This window comes from Coenobita brevimanus, chromosome 15, assembly GCF_032717465.1.
Source record: "Coenobita brevimanus isolate Jiangsu-jjx chromosome 15, ASM3271746v2, whole genome shotgun sequence".
Taxonomy (NCBI): domain Eukaryota; kingdom Metazoa; phylum Arthropoda; class Malacostraca; order Decapoda; family Coenobitidae; genus Coenobita; species Coenobita brevimanus.
In genome coordinates, this window is record NC_136968.1 from 17,245,372 (window position 1) to 17,258,519 (window position 13,148).

The 13,148-nt window shown below is 39.1% G+C and overlaps 1 protein-coding gene across 1 annotated transcript in view; it reads left to right on the forward strand.

Moving 5' to 3' along the window:
• The window catches only part of LOC145390686 (sacsin-like), a 333,656-nt gene that overhangs the window by 43,096 nt on the left and 277,412 nt on the right, over nt 1-13,148 (forward strand). The window contains exon 2 of the mRNA XM_080265477.1: nt 5,309-5,415. Within this exon, the coding sequence (XP_080121603.1) occupies nt 5,309-5,415 (107 nt within the window). The remainder of the gene's footprint in view (nt 1-5,308; nt 5,416-13,148) is intronic.

The following is a 13,148-nucleotide window of genomic DNA, read 5'->3' on the forward strand; positions in this document are numbered from 1 at the left end:
GTTGGGACCAAAAGCTCCTGGATCTCGTACAAGAGTTCTTCCTAATGTAACGTGAGGGAAACCACCAGAAAAAGAGGACTTGATGTACCTTCAGTGCTAGATCTAATATTTACTAGGCAAGAAAATGATATTGACAGTTTAATATATCACCCTCCACTCGGCAAAAGCGATCATGCAGTACTAAATTATAACTTCAAGATAGCATATGACATAGTAAACAGCAATGACAGCTACAAAAAGAGCCTAAACTATAAAAAGGGAAATTATCAAGACCTAAAGAAGTATTTCTTAGAAGTTGATTGGGAAAATGAGCTTAGAGGACAAGATTTAAATGCTGTATATAAAAAATTCTGTGAATTTTATGAAATAGGAGTCCAGAAGTACATCCCACAGCACAAAGAAGCAGATAAGAAAATACAGAAATGGTTCAATACAGAAAGTAAAAAAAGAAAGGTAAGAAGAGATTTGTTGTGGAAAAGATACAGAAGACATAATAGTGAAAGGGCGTATAATAATTACAAACAGGCAAGAAACGATTATACAAGAATAAGGAGGGAAGCCCAAAAACAGTTTGAGGAGGATATAATAAATAAAAGTAGTGATCAGCCAAAGCTGTTTTACAACTATATCAGAAGCAAAACCAAAGTAAAAGATATAATACAATCCATTACGGACGAGGGAATCACTTATACACAAGAGAAGGATATTTGTGAAGCACTAAATAAGAATTTCCAATTAGTTTTTACAGAAGAAAAAATTTTGAGAGGGACTATGTGGAACATGCATGTCCACACATAGTACCAGATATACAAATAGCAGAAAAAGCAATACAGGAGGAGTTATGTAGATTAGACAGAGGAAAAGCAAGTGGTCCTGATGAAATTTCATGTTGGGTACTATGAGAATGTGCAAAGGAGTTAAGTAAACCATTATTTTTAATTTTCAAGAAATCCTTGAGTCAAGGTAAACTACCTGATATTTGGAAAAAAGCAAATATTGTCCCCTTATTCAAGAAAGGAAATAGACAAAATCCACTCGACTACTGACCAGTATCACTGACCAGTGTTGTAAGCAAGGTATTAGAAAAGCTTATAAGAAAAGCTTGGGTAAATTATCTAGAAGAACACAGTATGATAACAGAAAGACAGTTTGGTTTCAGAAAAGGAAAATCATGTGTTACTAATCTGTTGAGCTACTATGACAGAGTAACAAACACAATACAGGAAAGGGAAGGATGGGTGCACAGTGTCTACTTAGATTTCAAGAAAGCTTTTGACACAGTACCACACCAAAGACTTTTATGGAAACTGTACCATCAAGGAGGAATTCGAGGCAAACTGTTTTGTTGGATGCAAGACTTTCTCATAAAAAGAGAAATGAGAACAGTACTAAGAGGAAACTACTGATCATGGAAAGAAGTGACTAGTGGAGTACCACAGGGTTCAGTGCTGGCATCAATCATGTTTTTAGTGTATATAAATGATATAAACAGTAACACTGGAAATGAGAGCTATCTGAATATGTTTGCAGATGATGCAAAAATACAAAGGAGAATTACTAGCACAGACTCTTGTAAAGAGCTACAAGAAGAATTAAATAAACTTCATGAATGGAGTAGTACATGGCAAATGGAATTCAATGTGGACAAGTGTCATGTAATCAAGTTTGGTAAAAGTGGAAAAAGACTTGATTGGGATTATAAGTTAGGAAATAAAACCCTATACACATCAGAAAGAAAGAAAGACCTAGGTGTGATTATCAATAACAGACTATCTCCGGCTGAACACATCAGCGAGAAGGTACGGAACATGTATACACTGCTTGCAAATATGAGAATAGCATTCACATACATAAATGAAGATATGCTAAGAAGGATAACAACATGATTCATTAGACCAACCCTGGAATATGCATCAGTAGTCTGGAGTCCTCATCTCAAAAAGCATATAGACAAGATTGAAAAAGTTCAAAAGGCTGCTACAAGATGGATACCAAGCTTAAGGGACCTAAGCTACGATGAAAGACTAAATAAACTGAATCTACCAACTTTACAGGAGAGAAGGAAAAGAGGTGACATGATAATGCTATATAAGTGCATATCAGGAAAGGAGAAAATAGACATAAATGATTACTTAACATATGGAGAAGCATCAGCAAGAGGACACTGCAAAAAACTGCATAAGAATAGAGGTGATAAAGACGTAAGGAAATTCAGTTTCCCAAACAGAGCAATTGATCAATGGAATGCACTACCGAATGAAATAGTGTGTGCCAGAACAATTCACAAATTTAAGGATATGTACGATAAATATGGTTTAAGACATGGGACAGTACGAGCTTGACTCATTCCTGTAAAGATACAATTAGGTAAGAACAATTAGGTAGGTAAGAACACACACACACACACACACACACACACACACACACACACCTGAGCTGGGATCGGCATTCCCTTTCCCATTGTGACCTCTGTTTCCTTACCCAACATTCCTTCCCTGTCCCTAAGGACTTCCCACTTCACCTGTCCCTTGTTTCTCTGTCTTTATGGTGTGATTAGGAATCTGGACAGAATAGGGTTGAGACTGAATGGCTTGTTCTTTGTTACTTTGTTAAAACGATAAATATAAACAAACATGTTTGTTTAAATAACTGATGACCTACGAAATAATCTGTCATTCTATCAGTATATATATATATATATGTCTATTTTTATATCTATCTATATATATAACATATATATACAAGTTAGAACTATAAAACTTATATGTAAACTTCAGGAAACTGGCAATTGGGACCCCCCCCTTAGAAAATTCCTGGGTGCTCCCCTGACTCCATACATTCTTCAGATTGTTATCATGCCATTTTGTCCCATTCTTACTAGCTATAGCTATCTTTTCAATATATCCATGTTCAGCTACCATTACAACAGTCCTAACAGGTACCAAACACTTCCTTTATGTGGTCAGTGAGTACCTGCTTTGCCATGACTTTTCTATCGACTACTGTACACACTCTTATAATTGTGCTGAACAAGGCACCACCCACAGCACAAATGATACCTGGAACACATTTATCCATGCAGGTCTATGTTTATCCAAGGTCGAAGTCATGAAGCGGTTGAGTGACGAGAGCTACTGTGGGATACAATAATAAGGAAAATAATACATTTTGAAAATGAGTTACAAATGTCAGATCTTGTGAGGTTACCCAGTGGTGGGTTCGATTTTATGGTGCTAACTAAGCAAATTAGATAAGTCATTGGCCTAGGTTTAAGAGATACAGTTAGAGGAAACCATAAGTGCATGCATTTAAATTAATTGCTGAATTGTTTTTGGATGGTTGCGCCTTGTTTTGAGAGCATAGAATCACTGACAGACTTAATATGTATCAGAATCCAGTTTTGTCTTTATAATCACCTCCATTTTTTTGGCTGCCAACCCATCCACATTACTATCTGTCATCTTAAAGTTGCATACCTCATCTACCTTCCCCATTTCCCTTATTGCTTTCCTTTTCTGTTCACATCCTTTATCCCTCTTGCTTCATTGTTTCTGTATACAGTATTATTCCATGACCCTCATATCAACGACTCTCCAAAGAAAACTTTTGTTCTTCGTCTGTTTTCTCCCTCCCCCCATTTTTTCTTGATACAGTATAATACATATATATATATATATATATATATATATATATATATATATATATACACACATCCATCATCCAATCCTACATTGCCCCATGAGGGGCATAGGAGCCCGGGGCTAAGCGGTTGGTCCCGACATTTAAGATGAGAGTGACTAGCCTCAGTCATCCCTGAATGGCATTACATGATCAGTCAACCTCAACCACCCCTTGGATATACTGTAAACCTTCACCAGCTCAATCCAATTGGAGTGCAATAATTACTCATTAACTCACTAAACCACCAGGCGCCAAAAATTGGTTATATGGTTACCACCCAGCGTAGTAAATGATTTCTTGGTGTCAGGGCATACACACTCAAAGCTTGTCCAACTCTTTCCATCTCCTCTTTCATCCTGTTTCTGTTTTATTTTCCATCCTTTCTCATGGTCACCAAATATGATAACACATCAGCTTCTATGCAGTGTCTTGCATCACTTTTTCTTCTGTACAGTTTTCGTCATCTGGTCCACTCTTACTCACTTCATCTCCGTTCTTATTTTCCTATTTCGTCACTTCTATCATTTGTGTGAGAATTTTTTCTTTTCCTCATTCTGCCACTCCACTCTAATTTTTCCTCCTGTATTGCTGTGACAACAGAATGGTATTTGCCTTTTCCTTGCAGTCCCACAATTTTTTCTGTGTGTGTGTGTGTGTGTGTGTGTGTGTGTGTGTGTGAGAGAGAGAGAGAGAGAGAGAGAGAGAGAGAGAGAACTTGTAGGACATCCTATTGGTGGAGCTTGGTAGCTAGATGGTAAGGTTGGTGGTGGGCAGGTGGGGGAGGAGTGGTGGCCAGGTTGAGTAGCGTAGGGTGAGTGAGCAGGGTGGATGGGGTGGGGTTATAGATAAACTTGGTGATTGACCAGATGTGTGGCTTTCTGGAGGACAGGGCAAGAGATGGGCTTATTTTCCAAGTTTACCCTTACATGCACTGGACAGTGGTAGCCTGGCCTCAGGTCCCAGTACAGGTATACTACGATATACGATACCCCTAAATGCGATACCCTAGCATAGTGATGGGGGTAGAAATACCACCATACCCCACCTAACGATGGCCAGACCCTGATTTAACAATGGGTTTTGATTTTTTAAAACCGATTTTGATATTTTAGACTAAAATTGTTTGTTTAGGTTGATTTATAAAATGTTTTTAGACTTCGATTAATGTGTTTTAGTCGTCGGTTGGGTGAACATTGTCATTTTGGGATACAGCTAACTAAGTTTGTTTTTTTCCAGACTTACATTTGATGATTTTCAGATTTTATTTGTTGGTTTTAGTGAGTTATTTACAGGTGTCAGGCTTAGGTTAGCTTCTTTTACAGCTATTAGGCCATTTAGATTGGCTTTAAACTTGTTTTTGGACTCATTTGGGTGGGTTTAGGGCAAGGTTGGGAAGGAAACCCAAGGCTGAAAAACGTGTTCTTATACTTTATATACATTTTAAATCTATCCCGATATATGGTACGCTGTCTAATGATGAGTTTTTACTTAACCAATTGCATCATTAAACCAGGGTGTACCTGTACCTCAGAGAGGGTAAAAAAAAAAAAAAAAAAAAAAAAAAAAAAAAAGTAACATTGTTGCTTGAAGGAGTTTGCTATTTACAGTAATATTTTTCCCATTTCAGCTGGGGTGATGGATCCATTTCAGTATAATACCATCGAGATTCCAACAGTAGTGGGTCTGCTGAAGAACATCCTCACTCAGTACCCAGACAATGGACAGATTATCAAGGTGAGGATGAGATTTATAAACAAGCAGTCATTTACACAACTTACAGCTAAAGAAAGTTTTGTAAAGAGAGAGCCATCTATCCATCCATCATCCAATGCTACGTTGCCCCATGAGGAATGTAGGAGCCCAGGGCTAGGCAACTTGGTCCTGATATTTAAGATGAGAGTGACCAGCCTCACTCATCCCTGATTGGCATTACGTGAGCAGTAAACCCCAACCACTCCATGGATGTAAACCTTCACCAGCTCAATCCGATTGGAGCACCATAATTACCCACTAAACCACCAGGTGCCAAAATTTGGTTATATGGTTACCACCTGGTGTAGTATTTGGTTTCCTTGTGTACAGGAAACCATTTGGCTTGTCACTCAGTGTAGAGTCATTCACAGGCAGAAGGAAGAGGAAAGAATGAAGGAAATAAAGATAGAAGAGGGAGTGTAAAGTCACCCGTAGGCAGAAGGGCGAGGAAAGAATGAAGGAAAGAAAGACAGAAGTGGATGGAAGGAAAGAAGGATGGAGGAGAGGAAAGGGCAGACACCCGAGAGCAGCACTACATCGAGTGAGTGGATGGTGAGTGCCCCCACCCACAACAATGTAAAGAGAGACATACAGCATATATTTATAGTACAAGTTTAACACAAAAACACCAGAATAAGACATTATAAAACTACATAGACTGTAGTTGCTTAAGCAATACTTTCTGAATGCCAACAGGAAAGGAATCTTATACTGTACACAATCTAAATAATATCTCCAACAGGTTAATCTTAAGAAAATGTGGTTGTCACTTGTAGTTTTACAGTATAAGTTAAAAAGAAATAGCTATGAAGTTTTTTGTAACTGTATAATGAAGGCACTGCACTTATCCTTTTGTGTTTTACTCATACAGCTACAGAATAAAAAACATAGTTGATTTCTGTGTTGTGCAGAAGATTGGTAGTTTATGCAGTTTTCTTTTTTTTAGTTATCAAGCATTTCACAACTAAAATGACACAAACTTGAAGGTGAAATACAGAGATGAATTTGTGCATGAAAATATTAGTTCAGCAGCAGGTATACTCTACATCAGTATAAATTATGTTCTAAAACAAAATACTTCAATTTCACCAAAAAGCTTTATGTTAATATGCCAAAGTTTTCCAAAAAAACAGTGTTTGGAACAAAAAGAAAAAAAAATGACCACATTGTGTTCTTTATAAGCCAGTCTGTGAAACGAGTGTCCAGTGATGCAGTTTGGTGTACTGTGTTGTAGCATAGAAAATTGTAGCTCTTAAGGCATCTCAGTGTTTGAAATTGGCATGTATGATGTCATATAGGTGACGGGTTTTTGAATACCCATTGCTAAACTGTATACTATATTTATTTTCATTTAGTGTGCATGGCTAAGGAAAAAATTATTTTCACTTGGCTCATGATAGGGATGAATGGAGGAAAACTGTCAATGCATGCGGCCCCAGTGGGGTGTTCTCCTGCGTTTGCTCTAATCAGCTGATCATGTGAAGTGCGGGGAAGGGGATGGGTCCATTATGATGTGGCAGGGGTAAACCAGCTTTGCTGTCAGGCCCTGCTGCGTTTGTTGCTGGGTTGCACTGGCAGTTAACTCTCGTGTGGTGTGGTACAGTAAGGAGTGGTCCCTTCTCCCCGTGGAGGCTATGATATGAGTAAATGTGTGTTTGTGGATGAGTAATTTGATGAGTGTATCAGCCTGTCTTGGCTACCCCCCTTTAGGGGGAAAAGGTGAGGTATATTATAATAGATTGATACAAAGACAGAAGGTAAATTGCAATATCTGACCTATCCAGAACCCCAGATGTATTTTTATCTCTGTAATGGATCTTTAAGTTGCATAAGAGTGCATGGTTATAATGTTGTTGTCTTTCTTAGATGAAAAAAAAAAAAAAAAAAAAAAATCCAGGTATGTACAGTACAGTATTTCTGCAAATAATGAGTTGCTGTGCACTCTTGACTTGATCTGCAGATATGTTAGTCTTTTAAAATTACAAACCCAGCTTAATTTTCAGTTACTGGCACTCACACTCTTTGAGGCTGTCCATGCTGAGGCCAGAGTTGAACATATTCTGATGCAAATATAGTACTGTATGTTTATATGCTATTCAGTGGGCCACATTCTGGGTCAGCCATTTCTCACATCATGCAAGATTTAGAGCATCATATGATTCTGCCAACATAATTATCGGTCCGTCTTTGTCTCCTTTGAGACCAAGATGAGATTGGTTTTGCTACCCCAGGGCTCTTCATTTACTCTCCATGAAGGTCCAGCCTCACTGCCTTCCCATGTGTTAGAGGTCTGGATGAAAAAGTTTTATTAATGTAATATATGTATGAAAACACCCTTTGACTTGTTTCAAAATGTATGCATAATTATTTCTCTAAAACAGTGAAAGATTAGCAAAATTTGCATCCAAATTAAAATTTGATTTAAGGTAGATATACTGTACTCTTCCTATGTCAGTTAAGTGAAGATGTTAAGTGGTTAAACAAGTCATGTAATGTCATTTACCAAACTGCTACCCTCTCAGTCCTATCAGAAAGAAAGAAAAAAATTCAATGGGACAAACCACTTTTGCCCTTACGCAGTTATGAGATTCACTTTACCTCCACTACTTTACCATTACTGTACCCTGTTCACTTGGAACCAGTCCAACACTTGTCAATAGCTCTCCATCAGTCCACCATTTAAGCATCCTAATGAGACAAATCTGTGGGTATTTGCAGTGCAGCATTCTACATAGACTTACATTACCAGGGTATTCTTATGGCTGGAAATGCTGTTCTGAAGTTACCATTATGAAATTCTGATGAGATCACAGGCCTAATCTGTATCAGCAGTGAAATGTTATTTGAGCGATGTGAGCACCTGGAGTAGCGGGAAAATTAAAGGACTTAATCGTTTGTCTCGCTCGTTTGCCACATAAATGCTAGGTGAATAGATTTATTGATTTTACTTTTATGTTTTTTAACCTCAAAAGAAATTGTATATAATACAAAAGTCTTTAGTTATACAGTAACTACAGTAGCTAAACATAATGTAAGTAGACAACTTTGTGAGATGCCAATTTGAGTTGTACTGTGAAAGAAATGCATCCAATATCCTAAATAATATTGCATTTTTTTGAGCAAGTTACTGTACCCTTGGTAGGGGAAGTCACTGGGGTCCACACCATAGCTCATCACGTTCCCAATTGACCACGGTCCTCCATTTGAGTACCTTTACTTAACCCTGTCAGCATGATGATATCCTTAAATGTATTTCTTCTTGTCTCCAGTTGATTTTACTAACCTTCAGAGAAATGCTGAACTGGAGGAGTTTGACTTGAATTAATGCTTGTAATTAACCCCTAAACCGCGGGGTTGTTTTGGCGCGACTTGCGTGTCTCTCTAGGATATTCGCACTCCAACAGACTTTCTAAAAATACTTGCCAAAAATCAGTTATTAGTCCTAGAATATTATAATTTTATAGGCTTATGGCACATACCTTCAGCTTTCTCTTGGGATGTTTGTTGAGCCTTCATCGAGTACCGTAGGACTTGTGGAGACCTCTGAAGATGGGTAACGAAGTCTCCACTTTACACTTCCTGACACCCCGTAATATGCTTATCACAGCCTGATATCACTAGAGACACTATTCTATGAATTTCAAATAGTTTGGAATCCATACTCCAAAAAAAAAACACTGTGAAAGCAATGAAAACTATGAGCGCGTATAAGCTTCCCACTTGTGCTCGTTCCCCGCTGGTATTCTGTTATTTATTCATAAAAACACTCACACTTTATATTCTTATTACTATATAACACTTATATATATCTGCAGTCTTTATCCATGTTTCCTTCAGTAATAGTAGTTTATTGTCACTGTAGGCATTCAATTTCTCTTTCAGTAAAATACGTAGCATTCACTTTCTCGTCCTATATACTGTACTAGCGTTGAGAGCAAATCTGTCACTTTCACTTTCATAACTCATAGTATTCATACATGCTAGAGTGAAACTTTCACTTTCATTACTTCTAGTATATACTGTATACTCGTATTCTTATATTACTACTCATTTACATTTCTATTTAGATTCTCTATTTTATTTACATTGTTTACATTTCTATTTTATTTACACTTATGCACTGTCACTTGCAGTAACTTATAAAACTATTTTCCACTGTTCAGTTATATTTACATTCATTGCTTTCACTTGCTGTTTACACATTATTTACATTTCCACTTGCACTGTTTTAGTCACCAGAAAGATTGTAGTCACTGTCCATCATTATCATTGATAAATTAGCCAGTTCATGTTCCACAGCAGTCACTTAGCCCTTTACTCTTTTCCACATGAGGTTTAGTAGGGGTAGAGGTCACAGGGCCCTTTGCATGGGGCTAAAAAGGCACAAATCCGACGACAGTAAAATGAATGCTGCTGCCTAGGGAGAGTGAAGGGCTGCCAGTGTCAGCGTGGTGACAGCTGCTAATATATACACTATGAAATGATTGGCAGGAAATCTAGACAATACATAATATATTAGGTAGTTCCAGGTGAATGTAAATATCATTTAGGCTTCTCCCTTCCTTTCATATATATATTTTTGCGAGAATAGATTATATGGCATATTTAAAGGGGAAATTACCAGGGGAAATTAGCGAACGAGTGCACGTGAGGTGTTGTCAGGTGATAATTAGCCAATTCCAGGTGTATGGCACTATCACATACCTTATTTCTTATTTGTATATATTATTTTGTATAAGAATAGGGCATAGGGCTTATTTCAATGGATGAAATCACAGGAAAATTCCAGGGAAGATTTGCTTAGTGCAGTGCGGCCAGGCAGACGAGAGGAGAGGGTAATGGAGAGGAGGTAGGGAGGGGAGTCAAGAACAGGGAAAAATGGCTAAATTGTCAACAATGGATGGGAGTACTGATGAAATTAGGAGTGCTGACTAGTGTTGGACATTGGCAGTACTGATAGATGATACAAGCCACCACTTGTAAGCCCAGAAGAATTCAAAATAACACAGAATCACAAAAGTGACACCCCGCGGCATGATCCATTGTGCCCGAGCGTCACGAAAGTGACGCCCTGCGGTTAAGGGGTTAAGAACATGACAGAAATTACATTATAATCTGAAGGAAATATCATCATTATTAATCTGTTGATGTAGTGTTGCTCTCGAGTGCCTTTGCTTTCCTCTCTTCTTTCCTTCCCCGTCTGTCTTTCTTTCCATCATGCTTTCCTCTTCCTTCTGCCTATGGGTGACTTTACACTCCCTCCTCAGTCTTTCTTTCCTTCATTCTTTCCTCTTCCTTCTGTCCATGGGTGACTGTGCACTGAGTGACAATGCAAATGGTTTCCTGTACAACAGTAACCTATTTACTACTCTGATGTGGTGTGTGGAGTGAAGAGAAGACGGAGGGGGGTGCAAGGAACAGCGTGGTGGAATGAAGAGGTGGGACAGGCTGTGGCACAAAAGAAGAAAGCATACAATGAATGGATGAGAAACAGGGGCATGGAAGAAGTTGAGAGGCAGAAGAGAAAGTTATATGTAGAAAGGAAGAGAGAGGTGAAAAGATTAGTAAGAGAGAGTAAGAAGAGAGTGGATGAGGAATTTGGAAGGAATTTTAGTGTAAAGTGGAGGGACTGTAAGAAAATGTTCCGGAAGGAGGTGAAGAGAGTAAGACAGGGTGGCAGTGAAGTTAGCAGGGGAGTGAAAGATAAAAATGGTAGATTACTTGTGGAGAAGGGAGAAAAAGTGATCAGATAGAGAGAACACTTTAAGGAATTGTTGAACATAGAGGATAGAAGTAATGTGAGTATAAGTGGCTGGGGAATGGCTGGGAGAAGGAGGGAGGTGAGAAAACAGGAAGAAATCAGTAGGATAGAAGTTCTTGAAGCAATGAAGAGAGTCAAATTGGGGAAAGCCCCAGGAATTGAGTGTGTGTGTGGTGAAATGCTGAAGCATGGGGGAGAGATAGTAATAGAATGGATGTGGAAGATGTGCAGATTAGCCTGGAAGGAAGGTAGAGTCCCGGAGGATTAGAAATCAGGTATAATTATTCCCTTGTACAAAGGAAAAAGGGAAAAAGAAGTGTGTGGTAAACATAGGGGCATTTGTCATCTTAGTGTAATAGGAAAAGTGTATGGTAGGATACTTATTGAAAGAGTTAGGGAAATAACAGAGGAATTAGTTGGAGAAGAACAAGGAGGCTTTAGGAAGGTAAGAGGTTGTGTAGATCAGATATTCATTCTTAGATCTTTAGTGGAAAAGTTTCTAGAGAAGGGAAAGAAGTTGTATGCGGCTTTCATGGCTTTGGAGAAAGCATATGACAGGGTGGATAGACAAGGATTGTGGAAAGTATTAAGTATGTAGATGGGAAGTTTTTGAATGCTATGGAGAGTATGTGTGACGGTGCTAAGGCTGCAGTGCGTGTGGATTGTGAACTGAGAGAATTTTTCTCTTTGAAGGTTGGGTTGAAACAGTTGTGTCATGTTGACATGGTTGTTCAATCTGTACATGGATGGGGTAATAAGAGAGGTACAAGGTAGGGCAGTGGATGTTGGAGTGGCCCTGGTGAGAGAGGGTAGTGTTTGGAAATTCCCTGTACTGCTGTTTGCAGATGATACTGTGTTGTTGAGTGAAGACGAAGGGGAGCTGCAAGGCTTGGTGGATGAGTTTGGGAGAGTGTGTAAGAAACGGAATCTAAAAGTGAATGTAGGGAAGAGTAAAGTGATGGTCTTTGAGAGAGGTGAAGGCAGTGAATGTACAGTGAGGTTGGATGGTGAGGAAATGGAAAATGTGAGTACGTTTAAGTACTTGGGGAGTGTGATGAGTAAGGATGGAAGTTTGGAGGGTGAAGTGCTTGAAAGGGTACAACAAGGAAGAAAGGTTGCTGGTTCCTTGAAAGCAGTGATAAGAAACAGGGAAGTGAGCATGGAAGTGAAAAAGTTACTACATGACAGTATTGTGATACCAACACTAACGTATGGAAGTGAAGCTTGGACATTGTTGGAAGGACACAAGTCAAGAGTGAGAGCAGTGAAAATGCGTTATTTAAGAGGAGCCTGTGGAGTCACATGGAGAGACAGGGTGATAAATGAGGATATAAAGGAGCATTGTGGTGTGGATGTAGATGTGATAGGAAGCATTAGTAGGAACACACTGAGGTGGTTTGGCCATGTGGAGAGGATGGAGGGTGAGAGACTGATGAGGAGAGTGTATGTGAGTGATGTGGAGGGGGAGAGAGGGAGGGGGAGGCCGAGGATGAGATGGAGGGATGGAGTGGAGAGGTATATGAGAGAGGGAGGTGTGAGTTGGGAACAGGGCAGTGAAATGGCGAGGGACAGGGCGACTTGGAGGTGATTTGTTTGTGGCCACCCCATACAGGATTGAGGCATTTGGCAATAGATAGATAGATAGATAGTGGTAACCATGTGACCCAATTATGGCACCTGGTGGTTTAGTGAGTAATTAAGGCGCTCCAATTGGATTGAGCCAGTGGGGTTTATTGCTCACATAATGCCACTCAGGGATGAGTGAGGCTGGTCACTCAAATATCAGGACCAACTTGCTAAGCCCTGGGCTCTTACGCTCCACATGGGGCAATGTAGGATTGGATGATGGATGGATGGATGGATCTGTTGAACCTCAGGATCTCTCTCCATCATATAAAAACTGTCTTCGGACTTATAATCAGCTTCAGAAGGACTTCTCAAAGAGAAGTTAGAC